The following is a 17,295-nucleotide window of genomic DNA, read 5'->3' on the forward strand; positions in this document are numbered from 1 at the left end:
GCCTGTGGAAGAAAAAGTTAATTTCGACCCCTGAAGCTTGACTTTAAGTTGATTCATAACCAATATATAAATACCGCTAAAATGCTAAGCTGTAAACACTTATTACAGGCCATCTAACATAAGACAGAAAATGACTTAGAACTAAAGAGTACTTACATAAACAATAGTGCAAATTTCAGGTTGTGTGAATATACTGAGTGATTACCCTCCTTATTTTCAAAAAAGTTGGATAGATTTAAAAACTTGGAAGGGCTTGGTACTCTGGTTGAAATATCATTTCCTACTTTCGTGTTCAAAAACAATTACATGTTTGGCAAATGCACTGATTTTTTTTCTGTGCTTATTTATTCATTTGAAATATATTTATATATAAGAATTGTCAAAACTAGGGTGATCCCCACCATTTTAATAGGTATATTTTACACCATATATATATAAATGGTACATGCAAAGAAGTGAAAGTAAAAGAAAATTGTGTTTCCATCTAAAATCTATCATGAAAAAAAAATCCATAAAATTCCTATCTACACATGTACCTACCCCCCTTTTTTTTTTCAAGGGAGTGTAACCAGAACCACACATATTATTTTATTTGGCCTTAGTAAAAATAGAATTGAAGGAGATCTACTTGTGTATCTTTCACTGCTTCAATTAAATTTCACCTGAATTATGTTTAAGCTTGATGCAAGTTTGTTGGGGGAAAATAACTACATGTATGTATGCTTTGACAGAATTTACAGAATCAATAACTGCTTGAAGAGTTCACAAGGGGAGACTACTGCTGGCACAATATTGAGTTATAATTATTTTTCTTCCTTTACTTACAGTACTCATTTCTATATCTTCAGGCATCCCCAATCATACCGCCTCAATTCAGGTAAATTTATTGTTGGGTTTTGGAAGCACTGAGTGGTTGACAATGCAAGTTCAGAAAGCTTCACTGGATTATCTTTGATTTTTCCATTGGAATATCTCAGAAGTCAAACATTCAGTGCTTGGTTTGATAATTTTAATTGTATTTCATGTGGGCAATTCGTTTAAAGCATTTCTAAAAATTCTGTTTAGTTCCAATAAAACAGTAAACTGGTTCTCTGGTTTAAGTGCATTATTTTCTTTTCCCCTAAAGTCCCCATCTAGCATGATATGTATACTCTGATGCATGCTGGGAAGAAAATAGAATCTCTTGTAGTTTTACACCCAATTTATCCTTTGGTAAAATTTGTGTCTAATTCCCAAAGCAGAGAAGATCAGATCTGTTTTTTAAGTGTTAATGGTCTTTTTTGATTAATGTTGTTATTTTTTTTTTGATATTTTGAAATAGCTCTGTGTCCAGAAGTTAAGGATTTTGATAGAAGATTCAGATCAGAACTGTAAGTACTATAAATTTGATTCATAATCTTGCACCTGCTTGGTAAAAATTGTTGACTAACTTAATTTGATAATTTCTTTGATAATGAAGCCAAGATTGAATGCAAACCATTATCTTTGGTAAGGTATGCCATTCTATATTTCTCTGCATTATAGAAAGATGTGATTTCTGTATCTCTGCTTGATACAGAACATGAGCTCTATTTACATGTATATATATAAAAAATGCAATGATGTATATTCAGTGAAGTATCTTGGTCTGCTGGCAATGTCCAAAATTCTGACTACACATCCGAAGAGTGTCCAGTCGCATAAAGATCTGATTCTTCAGTGTCTGGACGACAAGGACGAGTCCATCAGACTGAGGGCCCTGGACCTTATTTACGGAATGGTGGGTAGTGCCTGGACACACAGTAATTAAGATTGCTGTGTTGAGTGTATGCAAAAAGAAAACAGATTACAGGATAATTGCAAAAATGTTATTTTAAGTGACAGTACTACAACTAACAATAACATTTTGGTAGTATTCTGAATGGGACAATATAATGTAATCGGTTTAGACTGGTATTTTACAATGTTAGAAAATGACCAGTTTTAACTTACTTTTGAAGTCAATGTACAGTGTACATTACTTTATGTGTAAGAATTATTCCAAATATTTCTTTGATTAATGCATGTCATTTGAAATTTTAGTAGAAAAAGAGAGAGTTCAATAAATGCTTAAAATTTTTATACATGTATATCCATTCAGTCAAATGATTTGATGTTTAAAGGTTTCTAAAAAGAACTTGATGGAAATAGTGAAGAAGTTAATGGTGCACATGGATAAGGCAGAGGGCACCCACTACCGGGACGAACTACTGGCCAAGATAGTGGAGATCTCCAGCCAGTCTAACTACCAATACATCACCAACTTTGAATGGTTGGCCTCAGTTTGATAGTTTTTAGCTCTCTATAAGCTCTGTTCTGTTCACTTTTGCTTGATTGTAGGATTGATTGCATCCTGTTTAACATCCCGCTCGAGAATTTTTCACTCATAAGGAGACGTCACCAATACCGGTAAGGGGCTTCAAATTGAGGCCTATGCTCAGCGCTTACGGCTATTGAGCAATGAGGGTTCTTTAGCGTGTCACACCTACTGTGACACGGGACATCCGTTTTTAAGATCATCTCCGAGGACCCTTGACATTCACACCTGATGCTAAGCGTTTGGCGATGGAACTGTCACTACTTGTTTTTCTGAAACTTTTTATACCTGTATGTTTTTTTTGTGCCCATGGTTTTCCCTCTAACAACATTTGGTAATGGATCAAGTAGTAGATTGTTACAACTTGAAGTTTAATTCTCTATGACTTGGAAATTTTACAGAAAAAAGGACTTTTGACATTATATTAACATGATCTCAGTAGGCCTGTTGTATGCCATGAATTTCACACAGAGAATGGATTTTGATTTACAGGTACGTGAGTGTATTGGTTGAATTGACCAGAATGGAGGGAACTAGACATGGTCGTATGATAGCCTCACAGATGTTGGACGTAGCCATCAGAGTGCAAGCAATCAGGCCATTCGCTGTGTCTCAGATGGTAATGTAATGCTTAAAAAGACCAAGACTTGAAAATGCATTTGTGTTGCCATTATGTAAATAAATAAACTGGTGAAGATCAAATTCATCAAACTGAGGCACATTTCATTCTCTTATTTGATAAGATTATGATTAATGAAGGAGTGATTGATCTGTTTTAGGCCTTGTTGTTGGAAAATTCACATATCTTGGCGAATAATTCACAAAGGAATGGAATTTGTGAAGTGTTGTATGCAGCTGCTTGGATTTGTGGAGAATTTTCTCAGTAAGTATGCAAAAGATTTTGTTTTAAAAAATTGAAAGAATTTATGTTCAGACATTGCCTGTGAATTGTTTTACAGAACTGTATGAAGAATGTATGTAAATACCGTGTTTCTTATTACTATATTTATATGTAGGTATATGGATACATTGTACATTACATACTTGCATTCGTAATCATTCTTTTAGCAAATAATAAATGAATATACATGTTGTTGATTTTAAGTTATTAAGCTTGGAGTGTTAAGTGTATGTGGGTGTAGTTGCAACCATGAGAAAGCTCATGAAATTGCTCCAATACTTTTAGACATTTGCAAAATCCCCGAGAAGCATTAGAGGCGATGTTAAAACCAAAGATTACGACACTGCCAGGACACATTCAGAGTGTGTTTGTACAAAATATACTCAAGTTATTTGGTAACACTTTGAATGCAGCGGAGGAAAGCGAAGACCAAGAGACCATGAAGGAACTCTGTCAGCTGTTGACCAATAAACTACCAATATTCATCCAGAGTGCTGATTTAGAGGTTCAAGAAAGGGTATGGTCATGAGTGTTGATATACAGTTTAATGAATATGTTCTATTTCTTATTAAGATGAACTACTCTGTGATTATGAATGCTGTATAGAAAGTTCAGAGACAAGTCTAAGAAACCGGCAGAATAATTTTAACCATACAAGATCTCATTTTAGTGTTTGTCCTGTTACAGGCTTGTTGCATGCTTCAGCTAGTCAAGTATGTTCAGAAACTGATAGAAAAAGGTGCCAAAGTGGGAGAAGAAGTATCGAGCTTGTTTGCTGGGGATCTAAATCCTGTGGCCCCTAAAGCCCAGCGCAAAGTGCCAGTTCCTGATGGGTAAGTCTTTCTGCATAGATTGCTGGAGCAGAAAAGAATCTACTGCTCTAGTACACTAATACAAAATACTGTAAATTCCTAAATATAAGGGAGGAATTTATTATTTCGTAATTTCGCGAGAAACATCACTTGTGAAAAAATATTTCTCGCTTTTATTTTTATATTGCTAAAATACATGCAAAAACACTTGATCAACAGAACACTCGCCAATTTATTTTCTCGCGATTTGACGTCCATGAGTCATTTCGCGATAATAAGAACTCGCGTAAGATAAGGAATCTACAGTAATCATTACGTGTTTTTAGTGCATTAGTTAAAAACAGACCAATGATGTTTAGTCATACAAAGTAAGAGTGGTGAGTGATCCTATTTAAGTGTTTGTAAACCATTTGCATTACCATCCTGGATTTTTCTTTGAAGATTGGATTTGGACAAGTGGATTAATGAGCCATTGTCTGAGAGTTCAGAAGATGAAGAACCCACAACCTCCATCTTTGCTATCAACCATGACGATACCAAGTATGTCTGTCAGAAGCGTTTGTGATTGTACATGTATTTGTAAAATGTAAAATCTTAATTTTGTGGGGATTTAATTTGTTTATTTTGATTTGATTTTGTGGTAAGGACATGAATTCAGATTCTTCACACACAATAAAAACTAAACTACTGGAAAGAACAACTCTTCAATGATGAAATAAAGTCGTTACGATCCTCCTTCATAAAAATTTACAGCAAGTTTGAAATTTGACGACGGTAGATTAACTTGCAGTGATGGTTTTGACTTTCTATGGTGTGATTTGACATGTTTCTTTTATTCCTGTATTAGGTCATTCTATAAGGAGGAGAAAAAGAGTGTTCCAGAGCCGACTGAGGAAGAACTAGAAAAGGTATGTCTCCTATTTCAAGTGGATGAAATAATGATATTTGAATCTCTAGAATGTTTCATGGAATGTTTCATATTTGGCCTTCTTTTTTCTTCAGAGGAGAGAGCAGAGAAAAATAGATCAAATGCATAATCCACATTATTTGCGGATGGACAACAAAGCTAAGGTATCTGATATTATCTTTACTTTGTGCATGTAAGTACAATGTGGACATTTTTATTTGAAGATGGTAACAAATATATTGAGGTTTTTTTTTTCTATCTTCAGTATGGTGAATTCCATGACATTATTAATAATCTTCCTTAAATGAAGTTTCAAAATTGATTTGTAGAAAGGCACTACTATTGAAGAAACAGAAGAAAGTCCTGTAATGCAGATTGACCTCTCTGTACCTCTTCATGTTCCTGGTATGTCATCTATGCAACAGCTTTTTAATTGACCATGGGTGGGAGTTCAAGTAAACTTTGGTCAAAGTCTTAGGGTATCTGTCTGTAAATCTGATAATGCCACATGTTTTTCAACTTTTCTAGAACCACAAACACCAATTTCAAAGAAAACCCACAATTATCTTAGGATAAAGGGTATTTCAATTGGGTACATTGCGAATTAAGGGGAGGTGGCTGTGAAGAAAAAGGGTGGTTGCAGTATTTAAATTTTTTTTTTTCTATGGCGATTGAACATACATGTACATGTAAGCTCATGTGAAAGTTTCCTTATGTTGTGAAGAATCAGTTTTGTTACTACCCATAGTCAAGATGTTACATGTATATATAAAATGGAAAAATTGTCTGAGCTTACAAGTGAGATATTCTGATCACCCGTTCACTGTCCGTCGTCCATCTGTTTATAGATATTTTTTCCTAGAAAAACAAGGGATTATTAGATGACTGTATTTACACTCAATGTACAGTTAACTTTTAGACCCAGGGGAGGACACAATTGATGACCATGCTTCCCATAAAGCAAATACAGCACATAGGGAAAAAATCTTATAATCTTCTTTTTTAACAAATGAAATCATCCTGAAGTTTTCTACCATAGATTCAAGTTTGCAGAGTCCACTTACTCGAAATGTTTGTGATCGTGTGTGTACTGGTACATGTATATTCTTTATAAGGGCTAGCATCCTCAGACAAATACTTGTATATTTTTTATAAGGGCTGATATCCTCAGACAAATACATGTATATTCTTTATAAGGGCTAGCATCCTCAGACAAATATTTGTTTATTCTTTATAAGGGCTAGCATCCTCAGACAAATACTTGTATATTGTTTATAAGGACTAGCATCCTCAGACAAATACTTGTATATTGTTTATAAGGGCTGGCATCCTCAGACAAATACTTGTATATTCTTTATAAGGGCTAGCATCAGACAAATACATGTATATTCTTTATAAGGGCTGGCATCCTCAGACAAATACTTGTTTATTCTTTATAAGGGCTGGCATCTTCAGACAAATACTTGAAGCTGGCCTCCCAGGATAATGACAAGTCAAGGAAGAAGACAAAGCACGGGAAACACAAAAAGAAGAAGAAGGGGCAGCCTGTGGGAGAGTCTGACGAGGACCTTCCAGCCCAGCACTCTGTCAGTACACTGGTGGACATGCCTGAGGTAACAAGGACATCTATAAACTAGATCTTTCATGGCCTCTGTCCTGAAATTAAACTTTACTGTAGTACTCTTTAAAGTATTTTGTCAGATGAAGTCCTCTTGGAACTTTGTTCATAATTTGTAATGAGTTTAATTTTATTCCAAGAGATGTACTGGAATTGTTTTTTCCACCGACTGTTGATATCTCGAGCAAATGTCATTCAGAAAGGTTCAAGGTTTATCAGTGTTCAAATAGGCAGTATAATGAGTATATCAAAATGTGTAGATATGATTCATGGAATCGTTCCATAATTGCAGCTCTAGAAGTTTAAACTTTTTAAATTTTATAAATGAATTTTAATCAGTGTACATACAATTATGTAATATGCAAAGTTTGAAATATCAGCTCTTCAGTGATCAGAGTTTAGTAGTTCCTTGAATGCTTGGTTGGGTAATGAGTGTATGTGTGCAGTCAGCTGTTGGTATACAATAAACTGAACATATCAGGAAGAAATGATTAAACTACCTGTAGGCTGTGTAGCAGTTGTTATTTATTGCTGCTTTGACATAATCAATATTTGATAAAGAGAGGGGGAGTTCAATTTTTTTGTCTGAGCTACATGTATTTTATCATTCTCATAAACTTTTTAAATTAATGCTTTCCTGCAGTTAGGGTGGTTGCAAGGCAGCTGATGATCATTCTTTAGGCAATATATGAATGTTACAATGTCACAAACATTTGTGCCGACCCTTCCATATGAAAATATCCTTTTTGCGTCACAACTAAGGGAAATAACTCTCACACAACTTGGAAATATGTTTAGTACATTTCTCATTATCCAGCAAATTGGATTTATGGAAATTTTGTAAAGGCAATAGCAACCTCATGAGTTCATGGGCATCATACTGTTACTTGTTTTTATTTGTTTAGGGAGCCAACACCTCTGATAAGGAGGATGAAAGAAGTAGCTCGGATCCCTTCAAACGTCTGGATATGAACTTGGATGAGTAAGGCACTTACATTGTAGTTATAAATTTTTATCCCAATGTTTGATAATATGATTGAAGCTAAGAATTTTTCTTCCATAAAAATCAGTGTTTTTGGCAACTCTTTTTTGCCTTGCCCCTTCTTTATGCAGCCATTTTGGAGAGATAAAGTCACAGATAATGCCAGGGAACATTTTATTTGATGAAATAAAAGAATTTGATATTTTATCAAATAAGTTATCTCATCATAAAATTTTGAATTTGACCAGCGTATAATGGAGTCTGATGTTTTTAAGGCCTCTAAGGGATGACGAAGTTTTGCCAGTTCGTACCCACAGAATTGTAGCGGACTCTCCAGACGTCGAGGATGAAGACATCAAACCAAAGAAAAAACATAAAAAGGTGAAGGACAAAGACAAAGAGGAGAAAAAGAAGCATCGCAAGGAAGGAAAAGAAAAGGTTTGTGTGGAATAGAAAAAGAGATCTTATAAAATATGTGGTAAAAAATTTTCCATATATTTATTTGTATTTTACGTCATGTATTTTGTGAGGGTAGGGGGTGGGGGATACTGGTATTATAAAATTTTGTTTTTCCTTTGGAAAGGTAATATTAAATGATAAACCCCCAAGTTTTTGTAATTTTTTTCTTTAGAAATCTAAGAAGAAACAGAAAGCTGAAGAAGCTTCTGGTTCTGCCTCAAACTTGTTAATGGAGACGGAGAGTTCACCAGAACATGTCCCCATAGCCAATGGTCTTCCACAGTCACCAGAGCAAGAGAAAAAAGATCCCGAAAAAGTACGACATTATACATCACTACAAGTAAAAGTAGGACATTATACATCACTACAAGTAAAATTAGGACATTATACATCACTACAAGTAAAGGTACTTCATTATACATCACTACAAGTAAAGGTTCCACATTATACATCACTACAAGTAAAGATACCACATTATACATCACTACAAGTAAAGGTACCACATTATACATCACTACAAGTAAAGGTACCACATTATACATCACTACAAGTAAAGGTACCACATTATACAACACTACAAGTAAAGGTACCACATTATACATCACTACAAGTAAAGGTACCACATTATACATCACTACAAGTAAAGGTACCACATTATACATCACTACAAGTAAAGATACCACATTATACATCACTACAAGTAAAGGTACCACATTATACAACACTACAAGTAAAGGTACCACATTATACATCACTACAAGTAAAGGTACCACATTATACATCACTACAAGTAAAGGTACCACATTATACATCACTACAAGTAAAGATACCACATTATACATCACTACAAGTAAAGATACCACATTATACATCACTACAAGTAAACGTACCACATACATCACTACAAGTAAAGGTACCACATTATACATCACTACAAGTGAAGGTACCACATTATACATCACTACAAGTAAAGATACCACATTATACATCACTACAAGTAAAGGTACCACATTATACATCACTACAAGTAAAGATACCACATTATACATCACTACAAGTAAACATACCACATACATCACTACAAGTAAAGGTACCACATTATACATCACTACAAGTAAAGGTACCACATTATACATCACTACAAGTAAAGGTACCACATTATACATCACTACAAGTAAAGATACCACATTATACATCACTACAAGTAAACGTACCACATACATCACTACAAATAAAAGTACCACATTATACATCACTACAAATAAAAGTACCACATTATACATCACTACAAGTAAAGGTACCACATTATACATCACTACAAGTAAAGGTACGACATTATACATCACTACAAGTAAAGATACCACATTATACATCACTACAAGTAAAGATACCACATTATACATCACTACAAGTAAAGATACCACATTATACATCACTACAAGTAAAAGTACCACATACATCACTACAAGTAAAAGTACCTCATTATACATCACTACAAGTAAAGATACCACATTATACATCACTACAAGTAAAGGTACCATATTATACACCACTACAAGTAAAGATACCACATTATACATCACTACAAGTAAAGATACCACATTATACATCACTACAAGTAAAGGTACCACATTATACACCACTACAAGTAAAGATACCACATTATACATCACTACAAGTAAAGGTACCACATTATACATCACTACAAGTAAAAGTACCACATACATCACTACAAGTAAAAGTACCTCATTATACATCACTACAAGTAAAGATACCACATTATACATCACTACAAGTAAAGGTACTTCATTATACATCACTACAAGTAAAGGTTCCACATTATACATCACTACAAGTAAAGATACCACATTATACATCACTACAAGTAAAGGTACCACATTATACATCAGTACAAGTAAAAGTACCACATACATCACTACAAGTGAAGATACCACATTATACATCACTACAAGTAAACGTACCACATTATACATCACTACAAGTAAAGATACCACATTATACATCACTACAAGTAAACGTACCACATTATACATCACTACAAGTAAACGCACCACATTATACATCACTACAAGTAAAGATACCACATTATACATCACTACAAGTAAAGATACCACATTATACAACACTACAAGTAAAGGTACCACATTATACATCACTACAAGTAAAGGTACCACATTATACATCACTACAAGTAAAGGTACCACATTATACATCACTACAAGTAAAGGTACTTCATTATACACCACTACAAGTAAATATACCATATTATACATCACTACAATTAAAGGTACCACATCAATAATCTTTAACATTGAATTACTACAAATACAAGTGTTTACAATGGATAGATTATGTAAATGGAAGGTCTGTGTTTGGTTCTGACTTTGTTTTTTATATTTCACGATTTTAAGGAGGTATACTACACCAGAGAAATTTGATATGGATGAAAAGTGGAGGATGTGTACAATATTTTGAAATTGAAAACTTTCAAATTTACTTTATTTAGTCAAAAAATGCAGTTTTAGTTGAAAGCAATCAGAAAAATTTAAAACCCCTGCTGGACTCGGAACACGCAATCTACAGTTCAGCAGTCGACTTGCTAACCTACTGAGCTACTCAGCTAGGCGGGAATTATTTAATTGAATAGACAAATATTGCTGATATTAATATTTTCATTCATGTTTTAAAAGAAAGTCGGCCATTATGACGATATAGAGTACCTCCTTAAGTATTAAACGAGTTGGATTTTTGGCAGGTCAGATAACTATAGCTATACAGTGTATTACCAAAAGTTTGCTAAACATCTATGGTTTTCTTTTTCAGGAAGATGATTTAGATTTCTGGATGAACAACAATTCTACGGCAGCGGCTAAATCCACAGATAATGAAATAGTAACACCTGAGGTCAGTGTAGAGTACGCTAACGTGTCAAGTGAAGAGGACAGCCAGAAAGAAAAGGTAAAGGGAGATAATCACCACATTATAAATGTATATACACACAAAATTGTACATGTACGGTATCTACTTATGTATTGTATTTCTAATTGCTGGTTTCGCAAAGATACGTCTGGCAGTATTTCACAGTTTTAACTTTGTGTTGACTTGGTGTATTTTTCTTTTTTGATAGAAAACTAAGAAAAAGAAGGAAAAGAAAACCAAGAAAGAAAAGAAAAGTAAAAAAGACAAAAAGTTGCTGCGAGCTGACTATGAAGAGGCAGAGGGAATCACAACTCCGTCTAAAGAACAAGTGTCACTCTCTCAAGAAGAGACACCTGCAACAGTTCAACTCCCGGTAAACTGAAGCTTAAACACGTGGCAATAAGAAATGAAGACTGATTAAATTCCATTTATTTATTAACACGTAACAGGATATAATGAGAAAATCATTATTTGGGCTAATAACAAATGCCCGAGTTACTCAAAGAGAATTGTTTTGTACTGAATGTGTTTTTTTTGTTGTTGGTTGCAGCCCATGTCCTCGTATGTGAATTTAGGAGAAAATAGTTCCATAAAAATGGTATGTTCTGACAAATTCTGTAATAATATATATTAAATGACGATATATTAAATCAGTATATTTATATTGGGTTTTGTGTTCCCTGCAGACTTACGACATCAGAGCCAGCCATCAGAGAGGGGACCAAGTCATTGTCTCTGTTGTATTCTCCAATCTTACGGAGCACCAAGTAAAGGACCTAGAATTTAATGTCATGGACACCATGAATTTAAAGTTAATTAGATCAGTAAGTACAGAGTGTAATACTAACATAATCAGTAAACATTAGGGCCCTGCAGTAGGCAGATACCTTACATAATCAGCCTTTGTATGTGTGTGTGTGCGTCATTCAGGTGAGCTATTGGTCTGCATCCGTTGTCGTGTGTCATATGCTAATAATGAAAATGTAAGGGCATGGCAAAAACTACCAAAAGTTGACCCATTTCAAAAATCTTCTTCTTTACAACTGCACATCTGTAAGAAAAGCTAGAGCAGGAAGGCCTCAACTGAATTAAATTTTATGATCCCCCGGGTTGGAGATTCTTACTCCAGGGCAGGACTAAATTTGGCATGTAGTGTTTATGTATAAATCATTTAAAAATAACATCTTCTTTAATGCTATTGATACTAAGTTGAAACTAAATAGATATTTAGAAGGAACAGGTACCTTAATTACTGTTCACTTGTTATTTTCATGATCATAGGGTTAGGGGCTTTGGATTCAGGGTGGGGCCAACATTATCATTATGATTATTGTCTATATCAATGGAAAGACTTCTTTAATTTTGCTGATTCTCTATAAAAACTAAATGCATATTCAGGAAAAGCAGAAAGAGATGTACCAAAATTTTGAATTTCACAACCCCCAGGGTGGGGGTCCAAAATAGTCATAGTGTTGAAATAATATATATTATGTAAAGTCTTTCATCAGTATAGGCACTCTTGGGGGCATTTTTGTTTTAAAACACATCTTGTTTTATACTGCTGCTGAATATTAGAATATTCAGAACAGAAAAATTGTCATAGATTTCTTAGCCTTTGGGGCTAATGATATTTTAACTAATACTCACTCAGGTGACCAATAAGGCCTGTGGGCCTCTTGTTTGGCTATTCCTGCAGCTATTGAATGGAAAATGTATACATGACCTTATATCAGTGTGTTACAGATCAAGTTTAAGTCTCCTTTAAATAATGCCACAAAGTGGGACCCTTTTATGAAGCCTGCCATCACAGCGGATGTCTAGTTATCAGTTAAAACTGTCTAGTAGTAATCAAAATTTGCAATAATTTTGAATATTCTGTAATATTTTGATTTCCTTTGGAATCGGTGACTTATGTTTATTGAATATGAACATTTCGTGTTTCCATGCGATTTAGATTAAAGGGAGGTAATTCTGTCTATTGTAGATGGGCAGTTCTCATCATGATGCCATTAAAGTTCCCTTCATACTGCTGCCTAATGCTCAAAATGAAGGACAGTTTGCCTTTACCGTTCATGAGATTAAAGTGGCTCAGAAACTGAAAGGAACTCTGACCTATATTCTTAAGGTAAATATTTACATTGTTCATGCTCTTGATTTTAAGTTAATGGTTAGAAATGGTAAATTCATGTATTTTGGGAATCCTCAATTAAGCAAATTTTTCATTCTAACTCAGAAACAGTTTTTGTTGGGATATGTATACATGTATGTATTTTTTATAATTTTTTTATTTTTTTTTTTTGGTAGATGGATGAGGGATCCACGCATGAAAAAGTAGATTTTAAACTGGGTTTTCCATGTAGCTGTTTTCTAGTCGCAACACCGTGTAAAGGGTAAGAACTCTGTCTCGTGTGGAGAATGTCTACTGTAACTACAAAATTTTATCTCTTGTTCTGAAACTTGATTTTAAAAAGTGTGTACAGTAGGTATGTACATTCTTTTGAAATGGTGTTTAGAAATCATTTAAAATGGGCTGAAACTGCTGAAGAGTTTGTTATTTGTGATTTAACCTAGGAAATTAATCGATAAATAACAATGATTGCTACCCACAGCTCTGCTTTCACATCACTTCTGGAGAGTGGGGACCTTACAGAGAAATCATCCTTACAATTCACACCGCAGGACTCGGAATTCCAAGTCATCCTAGCCAAACTCTGCTTTTATCATCACTTCAGAGGTATCACAAAGTTGATTGTTTTTTAGTTAGGTACATTATACATGTTGTAAAACTGCATGTCACGTTCATATTGTAGTGCTTGCAATGACCCCTGAACTCCCTGTTTTATAGTGTGCTATCAGTGACTAGAGCAAGTCTATAAAGTTGGTGATTTGTCAGTCCAAAACCCAGAGAGAAGTGTGTGTATCTTGTCTGAACAAGTGAATAATACATGTCACATTGCAACAATATTCATCTAACATCTCTATTAGAAGCTATGGCAAAATCAGGCCACTGAAGTTCAACATATATTTTATCATTGTACATTATGTATGTACATTATGTATGTATGTACATTAAGAACAGCAATGAAAAAGATTGACTATGTAGGGTCCATATAAATACTTGTAATATTAAAAATTTACATGTTCATGTATTTGGTATACACAATATATTCTACATGTATACACACACTATACATATATATATACGGTGGATTAAATTTTCGTACCAAAAAATATTTACCCATCCAGCAAGGCATGAGAGTTTACATTGAAGTCAAGTATGCTAATATTTTGTATGCATTGTTTTCAATTTCTCTAAATAGATGGATGATTTGTTTGAAACTTTTGTTTGTTTATATTTTTCTTCCCTCCCTTGTAGGTTTTGAATTTTAGGCCTGACGTTAAACATAGAATTAATTTTAGACTCTTTAACCGATTTTGTTGGAACTATTATAGTAAGTAAGTAAGTAATTTTTATTTAAAGTCGGAAACTATATACAGGTAAACAATAAACATGAGCTAAGAGCTCTTTAACCGACTATATAGCATTTAAAAAAACCCACAAAGCACGAATGATATATAATTGCATGCATAGACATAAAAACAGAAATTTGAAATAAAACAGGACGCATACATGTATACAGACATCACAAGTCATGCATATATATACACAGGGACTAGCTATATTAAGATGAGCATGCATCACTGAAAACAGTTTGCAACACAAACATAAAAATATGGATATATACATAGAATAAATAAATATGCATACCTAAGAGACAGAGCGGAGTAAAAATAAAACAGTTAAATTTGTACATATAAGCTTAGAATCATAGTTAGAAGTTAGATCAAAACTTTAAGATTTAGGCAGGAGAGGCTGGAATTTGCATGAGAGGCTGGAATTTGCATGAGCTGCATTTACAATTTAATTCCCCACACCAATTTTGAATATAATTTGAGAATAGATTATATGATGTAATATTTCTTGCTTCGTTTGGCAAAGAGTTCCAGAGCTTTGCTGCCTCATATCTGAAAGATTTAATCCCGTACCTGGTTGTTCTAGGTCTTGGTATTTCCGCTGTATTTGTATATCTAAAATTGTATGAATGGTTTTTTATAACAACTAGATCTTGTAAAAAAAAGTGGGAACAGTTTGTTGATAATTTTAAAAGTTTCTAAAGCTATTGTTCGCATTCTTCTGGTTTTTAGTGAAGGCAATTTAGATTGTTTTAATAGGTTTTCGTAAGTACTTTTATAGTCACCATAGATAAACCTCAGAGCTCTTTCCTGAATCTTTTCAATTTTGCGGGTGTTTTGTTCAGTGCAGAAGTGCCATGTCAACGGGCAATAACTAAAATTTGACATAATAAATGAATGATATATGGTTAATTTACCTAATTTGCTAAGATGTTTGCCTATTCGTTTAAGAACATTTAATTGCCTTGCTGCCTTTTTACAAATATTGGTAATATGTGTGTTGAAAGAAAGTTTAAAATCAATTGTAATACCCAACAATTTTATTTCTTCATCACATGAAATTTTTATTCCATCTAAATCAAAAACTATGTTTTCATTGTGTGTTTTGTTTCCAACAGAGATAGTTTGGAATTTTTCTGGATTTGCCTGCATTTTGTTTGATTTAAACCATTTAATCAGAGATCTACTGTCATCTTGAAGTGCTGCTATTACCTGAGTTAAAGATTTATCTGATTTTGATAAAGTATTGTCATCTGCATAGTTGTAGAGATTACATTTATTTACAAAGTGAAAGAGGTCATTGATAAAGATGTTAAAGAGTAAGGGGCCGAGGATAGACCCTTGTGGCACACCTTTGATTATATTTGACATGATGCTGGTGTGCTCCCCTACTTTAACACACTGTTTTCTACATGAGAGATAGCTACTTAACATCTCTCGTGCTGCTTTTGAGAGACCATATGCTTTTAGTTTAAGAAGAAGTAGTTCATGAGGAAGGCAGTCAAAGGCTTTAGAAAGGTCCATTAAAATTGCTGCTGTGTACTTGTTTTTATCCAATGCTTGTTTCCAATCTTCAATTACTCTTAATAAAGTTGACTGACATCCAAAACCTGACCGAAAAGCTGCCAAAAAAGGATTGAAAACATTTTTAAAAAACATTGTTAACTGATTTTCAATTGCTCTTTCAAAAACTTTTGAGATTGCAGGAAGAACACTAACAGGTCTATAGTTGCCCTTCTCTAATGAACTATTCTTCTTGTGTAATGGTGTCACTTGTGCTATCTTAAGCTGGTTAGGGAAAGTTGATGTTGATAGGGACATGTTAATTAGTTGACTTAGAGGTTTGCTGATAACTGGTAAAGCGATGTGTAAGAGTTTTGGGAGAAATTCCATCAATACCAGTGGCTTTTTTAATATTTATTTTCATTATACTTTTATACTATTCATTATACTATTATATCTATTAAAAGAAAATTGATTATGACCTAAAAATCATTTTGTAATCCGAGGCAATTTGTTGTATCCGATTTCTTGGTAAACCGAGACCACTGTACAGTGTACAATATATATACACAATGTACAGTGTACAATATATATACACAATGTACAGTGTACAATATATATACACAATGTAGAGTATATAATATATATACACAATGTACAGTGTACAATATATACATAATGTACAGTGTACAATATATATACACAATGTACAGGATATCGACATTGGACAGACTGGTGCAGCGTCAGATTTTTTAAAATGACAATGTCTTGTTTTACAGTTATAGAACAAGTTGAGAAGAGTGCATCTGTATATAGTAAATCCATGCAAGGCCACCCTGTCTGTTTGCTGGTGAAACTAGTAAGTTAGATTTTGTTATCACTGGTTATTTGTTATTATGGATGTCCAATGAAATTTTATTCAGTGGCTTATTCAGCTGAAAATTTTGTCTTTCCTGACTGGCTAAAATTTATCAATACTTCTATCTAATAAAAATAAAACTAAATCAATGCCAACTGTGCACTTCTGCATAAGATGTAAACATTGCATTTATTACCTACAACACATATCAAAAACAGGGAAACAAAATATAGCAATCACTTCAAATCTAAAGACATTGTTCTCCTCATCTGTTTGTTATTTACTGACATTGTTATTTACTGATATTGTCCTCATCATCTGTTTGTTATTTACTGACATTGTTCTCATTATCTGTTTGTTATTTACTGACATTGTCCTCATCATCTGTTTGTTATTTACTGACATTGTTATTTACTGACATTGTTCTCATCATCTGTTTGTTATTTACTGACATTGTTCTCCTCATCTGTTTGTTATTTACTGACAATGTTCTCATTATATGTTT

The 17,295-nt window shown here is 33.7% G+C and overlaps 1 protein-coding gene across 5 annotated transcripts in view; it reads left to right on the top strand.

Moving 5' to 3' along the window:
* The window catches only part of LOC125668392 (AP-3 complex subunit delta-1-like), a 34,295-nt gene that overhangs the window by 13,655 nt on the left and 3,345 nt on the right, over window positions 1-17,295 (top strand). For 4 of the 5 annotated variants that reach the window (XM_048902515.2, XM_048902517.2, XM_048902516.2 and 1 more), the window contains 24 exons: window positions 828-877; window positions 1,322-1,370; window positions 1,614-1,759; window positions 2,142-2,290; window positions 2,828-2,954; window positions 3,115-3,218; window positions 3,522-3,753; window positions 3,924-4,069; window positions 4,490-4,588; window positions 4,896-4,956; window positions 5,051-5,119; window positions 5,285-5,360; window positions 6,396-6,568; window positions 7,479-7,555; window positions 7,831-7,993; window positions 8,187-8,330; window positions 10,859-10,993; window positions 11,163-11,327; window positions 11,505-11,552; window positions 11,641-11,778; window positions 12,939-13,079; window positions 13,259-13,344; window positions 13,564-13,688; window positions 16,711-16,790. In XM_048902515.2, the coding sequence (XP_048758472.2) occupies window positions 828-877; window positions 1,322-1,370; window positions 1,614-1,759; window positions 2,142-2,290; window positions 2,828-2,954; window positions 3,115-3,218; window positions 3,522-3,753; window positions 3,924-4,069; window positions 4,490-4,588; window positions 4,896-4,956; window positions 5,051-5,119; window positions 5,285-5,360; window positions 6,396-6,568; window positions 7,479-7,555; window positions 7,831-7,993; window positions 8,187-8,330; window positions 10,859-10,993; window positions 11,163-11,327; window positions 11,505-11,552; window positions 11,641-11,778; window positions 12,939-13,079; window positions 13,259-13,344; window positions 13,564-13,688; window positions 16,711-16,790 (2,783 nt within the window). The remainder of the gene's footprint in view (window positions 1-827; window positions 878-1,321; window positions 1,371-1,613; window positions 1,760-2,141; window positions 2,291-2,827; window positions 2,955-3,114; window positions 3,219-3,521; window positions 3,754-3,923; window positions 4,070-4,489; window positions 4,589-4,895; window positions 4,957-5,050; window positions 5,120-5,284; window positions 5,361-6,395; window positions 6,569-7,478; window positions 7,556-7,830; window positions 7,994-8,186; window positions 8,331-10,858; window positions 10,994-11,162; window positions 11,328-11,504; window positions 11,553-11,640; window positions 11,779-12,938; window positions 13,080-13,258; window positions 13,345-13,563; window positions 13,689-16,710; window positions 16,791-17,295) is intronic. The other variant, XM_048902518.2, reaches the window with a different exon arrangement.

The sequence above is a fragment of the Ostrea edulis genome, chromosome 4 (genome assembly GCF_947568905.1).
Source record: "Ostrea edulis chromosome 4, xbOstEdul1.1, whole genome shotgun sequence".
In the NCBI taxonomy this organism is placed as follows: Eukaryota; Metazoa; Mollusca; class Bivalvia; order Ostreida; family Ostreidae; genus Ostrea; species Ostrea edulis.